The sequence below is a fragment of the Harpia harpyja genome, chromosome 16, assembly GCF_026419915.1.
Source record: "Harpia harpyja isolate bHarHar1 chromosome 16, bHarHar1 primary haplotype, whole genome shotgun sequence".
In the NCBI taxonomy this organism is placed as follows: Eukaryota; Metazoa; Chordata; class Aves; order Accipitriformes; family Accipitridae; genus Harpia; species Harpia harpyja.
In genome coordinates this window covers 32,851,911-32,868,732 of record NC_068955.1, presented here as the reverse complement: position 1 = coordinate 32,868,732, position 16,822 = coordinate 32,851,911, and the positions used below count along the sequence as shown (strand labels likewise).

The following is a 16,822-nucleotide window of genomic DNA, read 5'->3' as shown; positions in this document are numbered from 1 at the left end:
CTCAAGGTCTTTCCTACTCCTCTCACCAGCACCTCGAGTTCAGACACACCCGGGCACAACCCTGCGCACACGCCATTTGACTGGTAACCTCTGCTCCTCTTTGTGAAAGTGCTGAGGCATGGCAAAGACACTCTTGCTACAGAAGAAAAAAGTGGTCAGTTCTCCCAAGTACTCAGGGACAGACCTCCAGCCAGTATAGATCAGCCCAGAGTCACGGACAGCAATAAGAGTAGCTCGTGCTACGCAAGAACTGCATTCCTTTAAAAACACACTCCCTTGGAAAGGGAATCTCCAGGGAGAAGGCTGTGTCTGAAAGCCTTGAGCCTGATCATTATGCAAACTCCCAACAAGCTGGGTTGGAGAGAGCCCCACCCTGCAATACACTTTAGAACAGTCAGTTTTGTTGGGCCAGTGGTTCCTGTCGTTTTCCTCCCAGTTCAGCGACTCCACCCCTGCTAGAAATTAGCCTGGCCTTGCACCAGCCCAGCACAGCCTTTGAAACCACCTAACAGCTGTGCAAGGACAAGGAGCACTAGGTTAGCCTGGGGTGAATTAGAAGCAGTGGCCTGAAGGGCTACATTTCCTATCCAGTAACAGGAACCAGAGTTTTTTCTCCTAGTTGATTAAGAAGTGAGTCATTCATTCAGGATAGCTTTCCTGGGGGAGATGTAGCTATGAGCTGTCCCATCCTTACCAAAAACCGTCAGATTTCCTGTTTGACAGTACTGTGGGTGCTGATGGAAACATTCCTATTGTAGGCAGGTTGGCAGATACAGCTATAACCAACAAGCTCTCCCGAGATAGTTCTATTTTGCACAAGCAAAAGAATACCTTACTAATGTGAATTATGGCAATTTCGCAAATGGCAAAAGCACATTTATGCTAGTATAACGGCATTTAAGTTACTCCTTTACTACCACAGAAGGGCAAAAAATGAGTAAGTTCCCTACCTCCTTCCCAGCCTACACTCCTGCAAGCACAGCTCCACTAACAAGCCTTTCTCATGTAGATCTGACTGCCATTTTGAGCTATGCCTAGCAGTATATTTTGTGAAGCTTAGGAGGACTACACATTTCCCCTGTCCAGGAATTTTGATTCCAACATTAATCATAACAATAACAGATGGTTGCATGATGTTTGCAATTAAATTTGTTGAGCTGTGCAAGTAACCTCTGGAACTGTAAAGTCAACATTGCACTCACTCAAAAATACTGAATAACTAACCTTGATCTGCAGGGAAGGGCCTGACTTGTTTGAGCCGCTGGATGAGGGGAACACACTGCGTAACAGCCTCCTCTTCAAGCTGTTCTCTCTTGATTTGGAGCTAGGGCTGCCCTCCCCTGAGGGCCTGGAGTTTGCCTGTCGTACGAGACAAGGCTGAGGCCAGCACTCTTCTGAGCTCTTCTTTCCCGTCTTCTCACTCTCCCCCGGTAGAGTTGGCATATGCTGCAAACCAGAGGCACGTTGGAGGCAGCTACTGTCAGCACCCTGGAACTCTGAAGGCCCGAGGGACTGTGCTTTCATTACCATACCATTGGGATGAGACTGTCCTTCCAATCGGGGTTTGTAATCTGGCCACATAGTCTGCCTCCGGGTCACCTTGGTCCCACCATTACAATTGAGGTAGTTTCCATATTTGTCTGCCCAGTCTGCTTCAGGACTCTGAAGATACATGTCTGGGGGTCTGTCTTCCCCCAGGAGCCCAAGGGACTGCGCTCTCCTCCTGCTGGTGGGGCTCCTTCCCCTCAGAGTGTTCGAACTGATGGCAGAAAGCTTCTGGATGTCGTTGAGTATCCCAGAGATATAGCCTTCCACTTCCACAGTGCTGCCCCTCACCACAGTCTGTGAAACATAGGGAAGCGGGGAAAAAAATCAGAGTTGTAAAAATTGAGGCTGAGTTTATCTTGACAAAGGTTAGACTTTGTTTGTCTAGCCAAAGAAGACTCAAGGAATTTAGGAAAAAATAGAAATTTTTTATCTCTTTTTTTCATTGTCCTTTATGGGGGGGGGGGGGGGAAGGAATCATTGGGTTACATCCTTCTGTCAGAGGCAGCAGTGCTTTCAGCCAGAACAGTGAATTCTGCTGCTGCGCTCACATTCTAAAGGACAACATTAGAACAAAAACGGGATGTTTTTAGCACTATGTACTCTCTTGTGCTGAAATCGCGCTACACTACATCACTAACAGGCTCAACAAGCTCCTGAGAATATTAGTTCTCAGAAGTAGTTACAGAATGCCATAAGCTCTATCTGCAAAAATCACCTTGCTATTCCAATACAAGGTTCATCTCTCCCCTGGAGCACTCTCAATAGTGTTGTAATCAGCCTCCATTAGTCTGTGTCTCTACAATTTTTGCTAATGCATCTTAATCCTGACCAGTGAAGACCACACTGTTCCAATACTGCATCCCTCCTCTGTTCTGCCAAGCTATTATAATTAAAAATTATGAACAAAGGGTCACAACAGCTCACAACTGCCTTGTAAGCAAACGATGAAGAACAAGGCTTCCATCCAAACAAGCAACAGCATTATACAAGTAGGACACTTGAAGCTGTTGGTATATTATGTAGTCCTCTACCTTGTTTACTCTGGAACTGAAAAGCTTACAGAAGCTTTTTTAGTGCTGGGAACCAAAATGTTTCATTTCTTCACAGAAATTCACAGCACAGGATCACTCCTACACTTTCATGAATCTGTGCCTGAGGAAAGTCCTTCCCTGGAGTGATGGCAATCTCCTGTTTGCTAACTGAACTCCAGGGATCTTCTAAAGATGCTGAATTAATTACACCAAGCCTAATATTTAGCTGGTGCAAAACAGCAGCTCCAGTGATTTCAACAGAATGCTACCACAGTGCACAAAACAAGCACATGGTTTGCTCACCATCTGAGAATGAAAGGCAGACTAGAAGATTTGGTCAAACAAGGTGAAGAAAGGACAATCCAACTCATTACATTGCATACACAACATCACCTACAGCAGGAAATTCTACTCTTCAGTCCTATTGTAGCAACGTACCTCCCTCACCACATACATGCACCTTCCTCCATGGCCCCAGCTGCTGTCAAGTAAACAACACGCTGAGGACACTAACTCCTCAAACTGTTTCCATCACTTTTGCACCAAACTCGAAAGGGGAAAAAAATACCAAAAGTAAATGGTCAGAAACCCAGTCTCTGAAATCTGTCAGTGGGGTGGGAAGAGTCTTCTGTCCATTCTAATTCATCCATTAGAAACACCAGACATATCAGTTTACCTCAGTGATGCACTCAGTTAAGAGCACTAGTTCATAAATGAGTCTAAGCAGGGACAGATGTAACATGCACACCCCCCAGTCACAGAGCACACGCTTTGTTCATGCTTGCACAGGCAGATGGGAGAGAAAGAGGCCCTCCTCCAGTGCTCACTGATGGTTCAGTGTTTCTACAAACTGGGAAAAAGAACAACTCAAAGTTGGAGGAAATCTCATGAGGCCAGCTAGTCCAAAGTAGATGGACAAAAGTCACTCCAGAAAGACTTGTATCTAACAAGTTCTCAAAAAAAGAAGTCTCCAAGAATAGATGCTATGGCCTTTCTAGAAAATACATTCCAGTGCTCGCCTCACCTCCTAGTTAAAAACTTCCTAAAATTAGACTCAAGTCACTCCTGCTGCACTTCTAGTCCGTTAAGTCAGTCCTATCCCCAGTTGTCAGAGAAGATGGGAGTTAGCTGTACTTCGCAGCTGTGTTTAAAGACTGCATCAGATTAATGAAGAAACATCCAGATTTGACCCAAATCTATATGGAGTGCTCTTACAAAGATCATGCTGTTTTGACCAAAATTTAGAAATTATAATTTTAAAAAGAAAAGCAACTCTTTACAAGCTACATACAGTCCATGTCAAAAAAAAGGAAAAAGCTATGATAGTTGAATCCAGGAATCTATGTATAAGAGCTTGGCCTAAGAGGGCCAATTAGCACTTTAAAAAAAATAAATCTTACTATTGACTGGTATCATTGAACAGGACTTTGTTCAAATGGAGTTTACCAGAAATAATCAACTAAGTGATGCAGTCTAAGACAGTATTTGCACTTGGACTTACTGGGGAAAAAAAAAACAGTATTAGTTTAAGATTCTTCTCTAGTTTAAAGACTGTTGGGTATTCTATCCTTGTTCTCAAAGATTTGCACCTCCTTTCAGCTTTTACCATCTACAGGTTTAATAAGTCATACATGAAAGTACTGACCAGTATTAGACTCAGGACAAACTCCAGTAAATCTCTTCATGCACATTTCTATTTTGACAGTGATGCCTCACACTATTCTTTTGAGCATACTTTTCCTAATATTTGAGAAAACTTGCTCAGTTTGCTCTGGGAATGCCATAGGTACAGTGTCAAGAGCCTAACTGAATTCAAGATACAGGAAAGAGCTATCGTTTCTCCCTGACCCAAAGCCTGATAGCCTGTGATAGATGGAAATTGGGTTGCCTGACATGATTTGTTCTTGATAAATCCATGCTGGCTGCTGGCTATTACCCTGCTATCTCCTAGGAAGTGGTTGCAGATAGATTACTTGCTTATTTGTTCCAGTCTGTTTCTGGGAATTGAAATTATTCTGACTGATCTGCAATTCCTTGAATTTCATTAGGCCCAGCTGACTTGAAAATATGTAACTTATCTAAGAAGTCTCATTTCTGTTCATGTTCTTTTCTTATTCTAGCCTGCGTTCTTATCCCTTCATGCTCATGTTAATTGTGTTAGCCCACTGATCACAGTTAACCTTTTCAATAAAGACTGAAGAAAAATCATTAAACATTTAAGAATTCTCAGTGTCATCTGTTATTAACTTTCTTCCAAAATGAGCAGTGATCAAATTCTTTCCTTCATCCTCCTCCTCCTCCTCAGTGTACTTATGATTGTCTCCTTAGTGCCCTTTGCGTTCTTTGAGAATAACATCCCTTTTTATGCCTTGGCCTTCCAGTTTTGTTCCTACATAAATTTCTTTTCTATTTGCCCTTTATAACTTGACCTAGTTTCCACCCTTCTGAGCAATCCTCCTGCAGTTTAAGCTCATTAGAGAGCTCCTGATCTAACCAAGTTGGTCTCTTATTACAAATTTTATCTCTTCTCTGGATTGTGGTCCTATCTTCTACTACATTTTGAACCTCAAAGCACATTCAGGACACAATAAAACAGAAGGCAATACAGAAGGCAATACCTCCTCCCTTTTTCTTTTACTTGTTCTTCCTGAACAAGTTTTTCCTTTCTAAATCAGCATTCTGCTCAAAGATCCTGATGTGCCATTTAAATTGCAGGTTTGATTTTGCATTAATACTTGCATTATACTAAAATGTAGTCCCATTTAGTCCCCATGTTTTCAGCATCTGTACACAAAAAGCTAAATATATTAATCAGATAGACAACTATTTTCTTTTACGTCCCTCCTAAAATCCAAGTAGTAACATCTCTATTTTACAACTTACCTTTCAGTTTTTAGGCCCCTGTAGGTTTAACTGGGAACAAAAACTTCCCACAAGGTAGCAAGACTTTAAACACAATAATTCTGTCACCATCTTTCATTTCCTTTTGCAAGAGGTCATCATGAATCTGCCTCTCTTCACGCAGCAGGTCTCTGCAGTCACTTACGAACACAGCCTCCAGATGCCATTATCAACAGCCATCTGAGCAAGACAGCCATCTAAATTCACCCGTCTACAAGGATCAGTAACTTGTTTCTCCTTACTGAAGGACTTGCTTTAAGGACATTCTCCTGTTTACTATGTCCCACTTTCTATTAAAATGCTGTTTTATAAACCCTTTTAGCCTAAACCCTAGTTTAGTCCTGCTCCCTGTTGTCTCTCATTCACTTAGCCATCCATGAACAGCAAGCTAGTGCTACCCCACTCTCTCCCACTCAGGCTTCCCTGTCAACTTAATTACCAGCCAAATTTGCTCACCCACGACAATGACAAACTTGCTAAAACAGGTCTCTCACGAATTCTCCTCTTTGCTTTCCTGTACAACAGCTGAACACATCCTGGGCCCTGTCAGCTACCACGGGAGCTTTCACGGGTCCTTGTTCTAGTGACAGGCAGCCAGCTGGCTCTTTGAACAGTGACACTACTGCAGTTAAGGATACTACTGCCCTTATTTCCGATGAAGTTACTATCGCCTCAAAAAAAGACAGTGTTATCAAAGCCCAGACCCTGATATCCACTGAATTCCTTGCAGATCCCACCCTTAGCCCCATTTAAATATATATGGGGCAATGGAAACACTGCATCAACTTGGGCCTCCCCGAGGAAGAGGAAAGCCCAGGGGACAGGAAAGAGCCGTCTTCCTCTCTTACCTTCATAGGCTGGAGTTGCATCCTCGTGATCCTTGAAGGGTCTACCACTGGCTTGGGGCGCCTCAGCGTGTCTAGAATATTCTGCCATTGAGGCGGCAGGCCCACAAATTTGCCCTCCTTTGGGTCAAATGAAGTGTGGACACGGTGCTCAAAGTTCTGTGGAGCCGAGATCTCTGGGCGTTTCTTCTTCTTCTTGCGGAACATGATGCCTGAATCAGAGAAGGCAATGCCATCAGTGCTCTCGCATGTCTATGTCCAATATGCCCCATCAGTAAAATCACGTATCAATTATATTAGTTAATTACATTGTATTAAGAACATTTCGTGGTGACAAGCACTTTAACAACAGAGTTGATCATCTGCTTTTAGAGATGAGGAAATAGAGGCAACAAGAGAGCAATGACTTGCTCAAGACCACCTAGCAGGTCAGTGGCTGAGCTAGGATTTCTAGTGACCTTTTTAGTGCTCTGCCCACTGAGAAACAGTGCTTCTATTTCAGAAAAGCAGCAGATACCTGTTACATCTATGGCTGAACTCCTTGGCTTCCTTTATTTGTACAAATTCATATCGCCTGATATAAATGTTTTAAAAAAATATATGTATATATGTGTGTGTGTCTATATATATATATATATATGAGACACATATTTATATTTTACAGGCTTGTACCTAGGTTAAATGGCTTTGGAGTCCAGCCAGTTAGTGTTGATTCCACTACAAGCCTGGAATGAAGGATAGTTATGAACAGGGCTCAGGCTGTCTTCTCACTGGTTACTCCAAGTAAGTAATATATGTTTGATTCCCATTTAAAGACAACAGAGTTGTTGCCAAAGGAAGAGCTGCCCAGGACTGATTTTGGATCTCAGTTTTTCTAGCTTAGACAGAGGGCTTGGGGGAGAGAGAGAAGGTGGTAGGTGGAAATCAAACTCTGTCAGCAGGTAGTTGAAGAAGCTAAAATTAAAAACTAAGATTCCTTTCCCTTGGGGGCTGAGAGAGACAGTTTGTGTGAACAGCCATTACAATTGCAACAAGCCAAAACCAGCTAGCACTTAAATATACCCAAACACAAGAGACATTCAAAATCTGAATTTAGACTTTAATGCAAAAAAAAAAAAAAAAAGAGATGTAGATAGACAGAAAGCCAAAAGTTTTAGACCTTTTTGAAATTGGCAATATAGGAAGGAAAAGGAAGAACCGGAGCTCCACGCACAGTCACAGAGGTGGGAAAGCTTGAATAACTGGAGGACTGCGATGGATGGACACAACCTCTTCACAAAAGACAGACAGGGAAGATGGGGTGAGAGGGAAGTTACTCTTTCCATGAAGAAACAGCTCAGAGGTAGGGAGATTGTCTATGGAGAGCCAGGCTTTTCACAGTGGAGAGTGGTGGCAGTCTGAGAGATGACAGGCATAAATAGAAACAAGAGAGGTCCCAACTGGATAGAAGGATAAACTTTTTTGTGACCAGGAGAGTCCAGCATCGGAGCAGGTTGCCCAGACAGGCTGTGCAGTCTCCTTCCTCGGAGATTTTCAAGAGCAAGTTTGCTCTTGAAGACAAAGCCCTGAGCATCCTGGTCTGACCCTCAGAGCTGAACCTGCTTTCAGCAGGGGGTTGGACTACAGATCTGTTCTATGATTCTATCGACTGGTTTGATGGCTTTAAAGTTACAAGTATTCCAAGTTACATTTTCCTGTTTGCTGTTGGAGAAACATGTTCAATGGGCAGATTACTGTTCTGTGGATGCAATGGAACTGGCATGCTCCAGAGCTTATCTCCTCTCCAAGATGCTTTCTGTCAGTGCACAGGATGAACTGCATAATGAGAGCCCTAAGAGAGATGAGATAAAACAGACCCAGTGCCAAAACATTTTAGGTAGTTCAGTGCTAAAGCTCTCTAGCTTGGGAAAAAGCTGTACAGGTTTCTTTAATGCAATTAATATCCACCAGTAGGAAAAAAAAAAAGTTTATACGCTCTTCCCTTTCCACTGACAACTTTAATATTAGCATATGCCTCTCACTAATACTGCTTAAAGTGATGAATGCTACTTCTTCCTTGACATCAGGTAGAGGATTTTTGCCACTTAATCTTCAACTTTGTAGTGATCACTCTTCCCCTGTACAGGACCTCAGCTTCCAACTATTTGTGCTGAATAAATATTTACAAGGGTCAGAGACAGAGAACACATACAGAGATAACATGTTGTGGTGTAGACATGACACACTTCTAGAGGACACTGGTCTTGAAAATCAGCACACCTTGTGCTTTCTTCCCCCACAGTGAAATACATGTCAAACGTTCTCCAGGTTATTCCACTTAAAACTTGTTTAGGGAGCAAAGTGCAGCCACCAGGTGAACGACTTTGCTTCCTAGTGCTAGACTGAGATCCTGAAAATGCATACAGACTGGCTTAAAATTTGGTTACCATGATCCTGTAGTCACTGGAATGGGAAGTGTTTGTATGTCGCAGAAGGACCTTTACACCATCTAAACCCCCAATCATGCAATCCATCCTTGGTGAAATACAGACTTCACACATTGACAATGTCCATTGCAATACTGTGTCCAGAAGCCTACTAAAGATACCTTACAGTTGAAAAAGAAAGCAAAAGGTTAGGCAACTAAAAAAACCACTTACAAAAGAGGCTGGAAGCAACTGCTCTGCCTAGAAGAGGCTTCGCAGCCAAAATAATCTTTGCTTAGAATATGTTACAATGAAAACCCAAATACATCTTAATGGAGAGCTTATGGGAAGAGCTTCTGTGCTCCAGGTCTGTATTGCAACTACTCAAACACAGTGATTCATCTTTAACGCCCCTTAAGTGCTGCATATTAACTACTAACCAAGACTAAAGTCATAGGGCAATTCTTTAAGGAAAAAGTGCAGACAATCCTGGAAAGGAAAGATACTCTAATAGCTCATGGTGTTAGTACTATTCAAACCAACAGCTTGGTGCTACTGAGGAGCTTTCACAGCCTCCAAGGAAAGCAGAAAGTATATCTGTAGTATTATATCAAGTGCTTCAGTTCTAAATCGTTGACCACATGTCAGTCGTGACAGCTACTTGATCCACCAGAACAGGGGCATTTCCAGACAGAGTGATGTTACTATTTCAAACAGTATCTTTCCTTCCCCTGCTCCTATTCTCACAGCTTGCTTCCTCATCTCATCTTCATAATGAGAAAATATTCAGGGCATAGCACACAGTGTCTTTCAAGTTTGCTCTTTAACTGCTTCAGGTGGCAAGGGGTCCTGTAAAATGTGGCGTTACAAATGCCACAACCATTAGCACTTGTAGTACCAATTGTTTTCTGAACATTTCAATCATTTCCCCATAAGGAGAATGATTCTAGCTAAACTACTTCAAAATGCAAATTTTTAAAGCCCGGGTGATATTTTGGCCCCGAACAGAACAGTGGCTTTATGCCAGCATATCAGTTTGCATAAGCATAAACACTACGTTTGTATATTCACATTAAATCACTGTACCTGTCAATCAACACCTGGACTACACTTAGATCCTATATACAAAAGCATGTTTCCTAAACCCAGAAAGAACCATCTACTAAGTTCATGATCAATTTTAGGGTGACTAGCTGACATGGCCTACATGTACCTTATTGGCTTATAATAGACATCTTAAAAGCAACAAAATGTAATCAACTCCAAATACAACACACCCCTGGGTATCCAATGACATTTACTTTATAAGCATCAATCTTTGATTATAAAGACATTGCCATATCAGACAGGTGGTTTAAAGGTACACTGCATTAAGATCAAATGAAATTCATACAGTAAAAATAGTTATTTGAAATCCAGTGGATTCTAATAATCTGTGTAGGTTTTGCATTTAATTGAGAAGGTCTGTATTTAACCAGTCTCCTTTCACTTTCTGGTTTTCATGCAAGAGCTATTTACTTGTATTTCCAATACCCAGCTAAAGAACATTTAAATAAAATACATAAAACAGGTCTTTTCTAATTCAGTAAGAAATTCATAAGAACATTTTATGCATATAAGATTTTGTAAATCAAGCCAAACCTGTATTTAAACGCAGACAGCATCCCTTTAATATAATAATAAAAATACTGTGACACTGATTTTATAATAATCTACTAGACTTCAGTCTTTCATTCACTGCTGACAACTGTACTGTAAGAAATGTCACAAACATAAATAATAAAAGTCACTACCACAAGACAAAAGCAGTCGGAGATTGAAATTCTCTCAGCGATCCATTCCTGCTGCCTGGGAAACCACGTTAGATTTTTCAACTCCAGATATAGCTGTTCCTAGATGATACAGTTCCAAAAGCTGTCACATCTGCCAGTGAACATGAGAAAAAATCCCACAGCCAGCAGATCCAGAGCAAGGGGAGGGATCGGCTGGGAAGGAGGGGCAAGAAGAGAGAAGGGTCAGGCTCAGATGAGAGGAAGGGGTGGGAAGATTAAGGATGGAAGAGAGAAAGGGGAATGAGAGTTAGGAAGGGAAAGAGGAATGCCTGGAAGACAGGCAACCCGAGGAGCAAGGCACAGAAAAGAATCAACCCCACTGAAAAAAAGTAGTAGATAAATGTTATCAGGAATTGCGCATTACAACACACGAGTTCAAACACTCAGACAAAGAAGCTAGCATGCACCGTCATTTCATCTGACTTGCCTCCACCCTATACACATACAATTACATACTCCATTAGTATATATGCACGGTACTTAACTATGTCCATACGCTCATTCACTCACACGTACACTTGACAGCAAGACAGCAGAGAGCTACTTCAGTCTCACTTGTATAGTTTCCAGTTAAAAATAAGCTTTCCCTCCCCCTCCTTGCTGCAGCAACTGAACTCACTCATCAGTGCTTATTGCACTGCTATCACAGATCTGGACACAGCTTGCTACATTCCTCCCACCCCGGACAAGAGATAACGCTTGGTCCCTGGGCTGAAGAAAGCAATTCCCATGATTTCCAAGTACTCCCTCAGCTGATATGCCAAACTACTCTGGCCAGCTACAAGAGGAGGGCGGGAGGAGGAGAACTCTTCCTATAGGACCCGAGGAACTGCAATATGCAGATTGAGTTTGGAGTAGGAAGATGAAGAAGATCCCAGAGAACCCACCAACTAAAAAGAAAAACATATTTCCATACTCTGCTATACAGGTCACTGTCACATAATACATTTCAAATGCAGAGCAAGTTAAATAGGCCATTATCAATGCATGTTGTTTGCATACGTGCATGTGCTCGTGCATATGTACATGTGAATATGCACACGTGGTATTTCACTGTATTTCATACCTTCTAAAATCCTAACGTTTACCCTCCTGAGGTTTCTGACATTGTTATTTATAACAAGCCATAAACGTTCATAGCAGTTTGCAGACAAAGAAAAATGACAGGTTACTTCCCTCAGGAGCTTACAAATCTAAATGTGACTTCACACAACAAGAAAGGACAGCAAAGGGTGAGTGAAAGGGGGAAAGAAAAGCAAAATGATCTGAAATCTGAAACGGAATCTAAGAGCATAGAGCCTTGTCATGATGATACCTTCCACATTTGTCTGCAATTCTAGTTTTAGAAATATTGTTTTAGGGAATTTTTTGTCTCCTAAAGCAAGAGAGGATATTTGGTTGCTGTGCTATCACTTCCCCTATTTCAGATCCTTTCCTTCCACTCCCCTCTCTCCCTCACCAGCCCTCAAAAGCAAAGCTATGTGTTGGAGCAAACTAGCAGCACAGCAAACTGATGTAATGCTCTAAATCCTGCCCAAACACACACATGAGCACACAGATTAATATTACATTAGAAATAAGCTTAGGGAGAGACATATTTGTTATACTGGTGGGTTTATTTTTGACAAATGAGAAAAAGAACACAACTGCTTGACATTTTTTGCTGTGCCTCCACTGAACAGGGTCTAAAAGCTATGGTGCTGCCTCTTTCTCCCCTGCTCCTTTCCTTGCTCATAAATTAGGACTAAAACCTGAAACACAGTGAACGCCTATTTGCTAAGCTTGTTTTGGACGCTGCTCAGTGACATACTTTTAGGTGTGTTTTAGCTATACTAGACCAAATTCATTCTGGGACACATAAAAGCACTTGCAAAGAAAAGACCTCCTGAACTTTCTGAAACCAGTACAGGCATGTCCCAGAGGCTAATGGGCTTTTTCCCTTGACAAATAATAAAGTTTTCCATTATTTACAATCCTCTAGAAATCCCAGCTGAAGTCACTGTCCCATTGTGCCAGTCTCTGAAGTCATGCCCCACCCTCCAAAGGTTTCATCTAAACAGACAAAAGGTAAGGAAAAGGAATTATTATCCTCATTTGCAGACGAGACAGAAAAAAAATTACTAGCTTGGTTTCTTCCCAGCTATGTCTAGATTAGCAAACCTAAAAGAGCTTCCAGGTATGTCTCCTGGCTGCTTTTTAACTTCATATCAAGGCCAGATCCAGACCCAACACACCCTGGCTTCCATGGAGAGAAAACATGGGTGCACAGCACCAGTGGGAGCCAAGACATGCTCTGACCACATGTTTGATCTTGACACCAGCACGTAGGTCTAGACACCATGACAGAAACCAACTGCACAGACAGAATTCACACCCAAACCTCAACTGGAATCCAATGCCTTCATTATAAGATTAGCCTTTTCCCACCTGTATTTGGTTTGTGAGAGGGTTACAGCTAGCAAATACCACTGCAACACCAAGAGAAGGCTGCAACTCGTTGCATCTTCTTCACCCAAAGCCAGCCAGATGTATGCTGCAGGTCATAAGGCCGAGACATAAGCAACTGTAACAACTACGACCCTTTTTCCCCACCTTTTAAACACCTGACATGGCTGTGTCCTGTTCTGGGTATAGAAAACCATAGAGCACTGCATCTCTTTGACACCTGCCTTACACATGCACACTTACTTCACTGTTCCATGTCCAAAGAGCAACTGCATTATTTCAAATGGGTTTACTGTCATTATTTTGCCATGAAGGATCCATCAGGGTTAAAAACAAGTGGCTGTATTTCACTGTTGATCCAGAATAGCAAAGAGCTTCAAGACAGGGTAGGATATGGAGCTTCACTGTCCACCATCTTGTGTGACAAATCCACTCAAAATGAGCACAATAATACTACCGAGATTAGAATAAGAACATTTAAGGTTCTGTCTCCAAAAATTCACATGAATTGCAACATCTTACATATCAGATAGGAGGTTATGTTGGGACAAGCACAAGGGGCCACATCTGGCATGCTGGGTCACATGACACACAAAGGAGCCAAGGCACTCGGTTGCATCTGGGGAACACGCTACTTCAAAACAAAGCACTTCGAAACACTGGGTCCCACGTCCTGCGGCTCTATCTGAGCACTGTAACCTCACTGTGCTCCTCCGTGCCACGTCACGGATCACAGACCCAGCTGCCTCTGGCACATCGGGTTACAAAAGGGAAGCTGTAGCTCTGCACTGCAAATGTGCATGGTACAGACCTTACTGTAGGGAAGCACCAGGCAGAAGCCAAGCAAGAGTCGCACACTCAGTGAGCGTGGCCCATAGCTTGCAAGCAGACCTGTCCCAGCAGAGGCACTGGCGATCACGCATGTACTAGATTACAGTCCTCACTCCAGCAGCATGGCAAAGGGCTGGCAGAGACACCACTGTGATTCCCCAGACCACCCAAGTATAGAGATGCAAGAGTTAAACTTCCTTCCAAACAACACTAAACAATCTTGGTCCCTATTTATGATCATCATGTTCTCCTAAAGTGAGATACATACATATTTAATTGCTGTCAACAGCCTGCAAGGAAGTTTACTTGTGTTATTCCCACAGGATAACTAATGGGAAAACTGCAGCCCAGGCAGTGTGCCCCAAAACATAGACAGACTAGCTTAAACCCCACAACCTGGCTGACTCTCAGTGCCTTCCTACTCACTACTGCCAACACCGATACGGAAATTTAAATCATAACAGACAAGCCTTCTCCTAGGGAGTATCAGTTATTCTGCTCTGTTTGGAAAGGAAAAACACATGCCATGAGTATGAATGTTCCCATAGCCCTCCATACATTAAAACCTGAGATGCACTTGTAACACAAGTAGAGATAAATAACAGTTATTGTCTACAGCTACACTCTGTTCATCAATTAATTACAAAATAATCTAATTACTAACAGTACAAGTTAAAATGGCTCAGCGCTAGGGTAAATATAATTTCCTGAGATTTTTTTGAGGGAAATAGATTTGAACTTTTAGTCTATTGTCACCCTACATTCACATTGCTCTCTTACGCCAGAAAAATGGAAGATCAGTCTCAAAACAATATCATCACTAATGACCAAATCTCAGTCCATTAGTCCTCAAGCCACATGGTAATCCTCCTCCAACCTTAGAAACCATACTGAGAAATTCCTTAAAACTAGACCTGCATCAGCCAAGTCCTGATGCTGTACTCTGTTGCACTGAGTTTATACAGTTATAACTTAGAAGCCAATGAGAATAGTGCAGGAGCAGGGTTAGTACAACACACAAGAAAACTGCTCCCCTAGTCCAGAACCTCCCTTGGCAAGATATGAAAGCTTGCTGTACTCTCTCCAGCTATCAGTGCTGTGCAGCACAACATACTGGTTAGCCTTCAGCTGCTCTTGCTAACTTCAGAGCTGATGTCCTGTACGTGTACAGAACTGCTGTGCAGCTCTGAGTGTGACGAAACTTCAGCAAGGTACCTCTATTGGTACCCTCAAGAAAACATGATGTGCAAAGCGGAACTCAGAACCTGGCTGAGTTTTTACTTGCAGTTGGTGTAGGCTAGTCGAAGCTGTTTTAAGCAATTTGCACAAAGTATTTAGCTCTTTTCTCTGCTTATGAATTTCCCTAAGCACATCAGAGAAGTAGGTTAAAAAGTGCTCTTTTTTTCTGATTGGAGGCAGGACAACCAAACTTTTCTAGTGCTTCTCCTTGTGAATGAAAACCATTTTGTGACCAAGCAAGAGTTACGTTTCTCACTTTTGCAAGCCTTGTCAGCAGGACCCAGGATATTCTTTCCAGGTACATACATATTCACACCCATCTAGACAGAAACAACCCCTGTACAGGGAACAGATTTTCCATCTGGAAGCACAGTTGCTAATCCAGCAAACTGTTTGCTGATAGCTCTTTCCACTGTTTGATCAGCTTTGCTACTAGATACATAAACCATTGCTCACACTTAGCACACAGGATGTACATACCAAGGCAGTGTACAATATTAAAATCAATACACAGCTTCACACACCATCAAGAATGAGACTTTTCAGTGGGACAGGGCTTGAGAGAGAGCCATGCAGCAACACATTCCTTTCCCCAGCAGCAACGTAGGAGCTGACTCAGGTTTTACCCAAGCACAAAACTCAGAAAAGCAGAGTAAGACTCAGCAAGTATCTCTTACTCTACGTACATCCCCCAGCCTCACCCAAGAACTCGCACTCACCAGCCACAAACTTCTCTTCTGTTTTTTCAGTACTTTGTCCCCAAATACATTAAAGCATTAACGTCCTGGCAAAGAAGAGAGCAAACGCATCAGCAAACAATGGACAGGACTGTTTTCTGTAGCTGTAAATACCTGGCTGTTTATGTTAGTTACCACCTGACAAAAATAATTAAGTACAAATGCCCAGTGGAATTGTAGATTGTAACTTAAATAGGAGATCAGCCAGCTTTCAGAGAGCCAAAATACACTCACACACCCATACACACACGAGTACTACAACGTAGTTTCAGTAGGTGTGCTGAAAGGATCTTGGCTAGCACAGCAGCCAGAAGGTCAGGAATACGGACACGAGGGGTTTTAACTGGTGAGTCAATTAGACCTCTTCATAAAATGTGGTGAGGGTCCTTGCAGATACAAGAGACTTAAGAGGAGATATTGCTATGTCTCACATAAAGGCAATGAGCATGCATGTTCCTGACATGCTGTCTGCTTTCTCAAGCATCATCCAGAGTAATTTTAACCCTTTTTTCACCCCAACGTTTTAAGAGCATCACCCTGCAAGATTCAACAATGCATTTTCCTCTCCGCATTCCCCATCATCTCGAGTGTCAATAAGCTAAATTGCTAGATCCCAGGCACCACAGACCCATACACCGGCCCACCTAAAAGACACCGGAAAGCAAAAAATGCAAGATCTTACTGGCAGTCCTGCTGCAACAGTGCTGGTAGAGGACAATTCCAAGTGAGAGGAGAAAGAAGGGTCTGGAGGGAATCTCTCCCACTGTCATGCAGCAAAGCCGATTGGAGGACGGTGTTGCTGGGCTATAGGAGTAAAGATGAAGTAAACTCCTTCCCAAAGGAATCCAGCTCCCAGGTTTTCTTCCCTTCCAGAACCGTCCCTCGAGAGAAAAAAAATTGTATGACCCCTCGAACCATTCCTCTCTTACTTTGCCCTAGGCTGGCACTGCCAACACACTGTGATCATTACGCTAATTCTTGGCAGTGGCAAGACTTAGCTCCGAAGGG

The 16,822-nt window shown here is 42.5% G+C and overlaps 1 protein-coding gene across 3 annotated transcripts in view; it reads right to left on the bottom strand.

Annotated features, from left to right (window-relative positions):
- The window catches only part of PAK6 (p21 (RAC1) activated kinase 6), a 40,579-nt gene that overhangs the window by 11,119 nt on the left and 12,638 nt on the right, over nucleotides 1-16,822 (bottom strand). For 2 of the 3 annotated variants that reach the window (XM_052812087.1, XM_052812086.1), the window contains exons 3-6: nucleotides 16,497-16,695; nucleotides 15,797-15,861; nucleotides 6,329-6,537; nucleotides 1,225-1,842 (exon numbers count right to left, since the gene is read on the bottom strand). In XM_052812087.1, the coding sequence (XP_052668047.1) occupies nucleotides 1,225-1,842; nucleotides 6,329-6,532 (822 nt within the window). In that variant the 5' untranslated portion in view covers nucleotides 6,533-6,537; nucleotides 15,797-15,861; nucleotides 16,497-16,695. Of the gene's footprint in view, nucleotides 1-1,224; nucleotides 1,843-6,328; nucleotides 6,538-10,523; nucleotides 10,646-15,796; nucleotides 15,862-16,496; nucleotides 16,696-16,822 lie in introns of those variants that run through there. The other variant, XM_052812088.1, reaches the window with a different exon arrangement.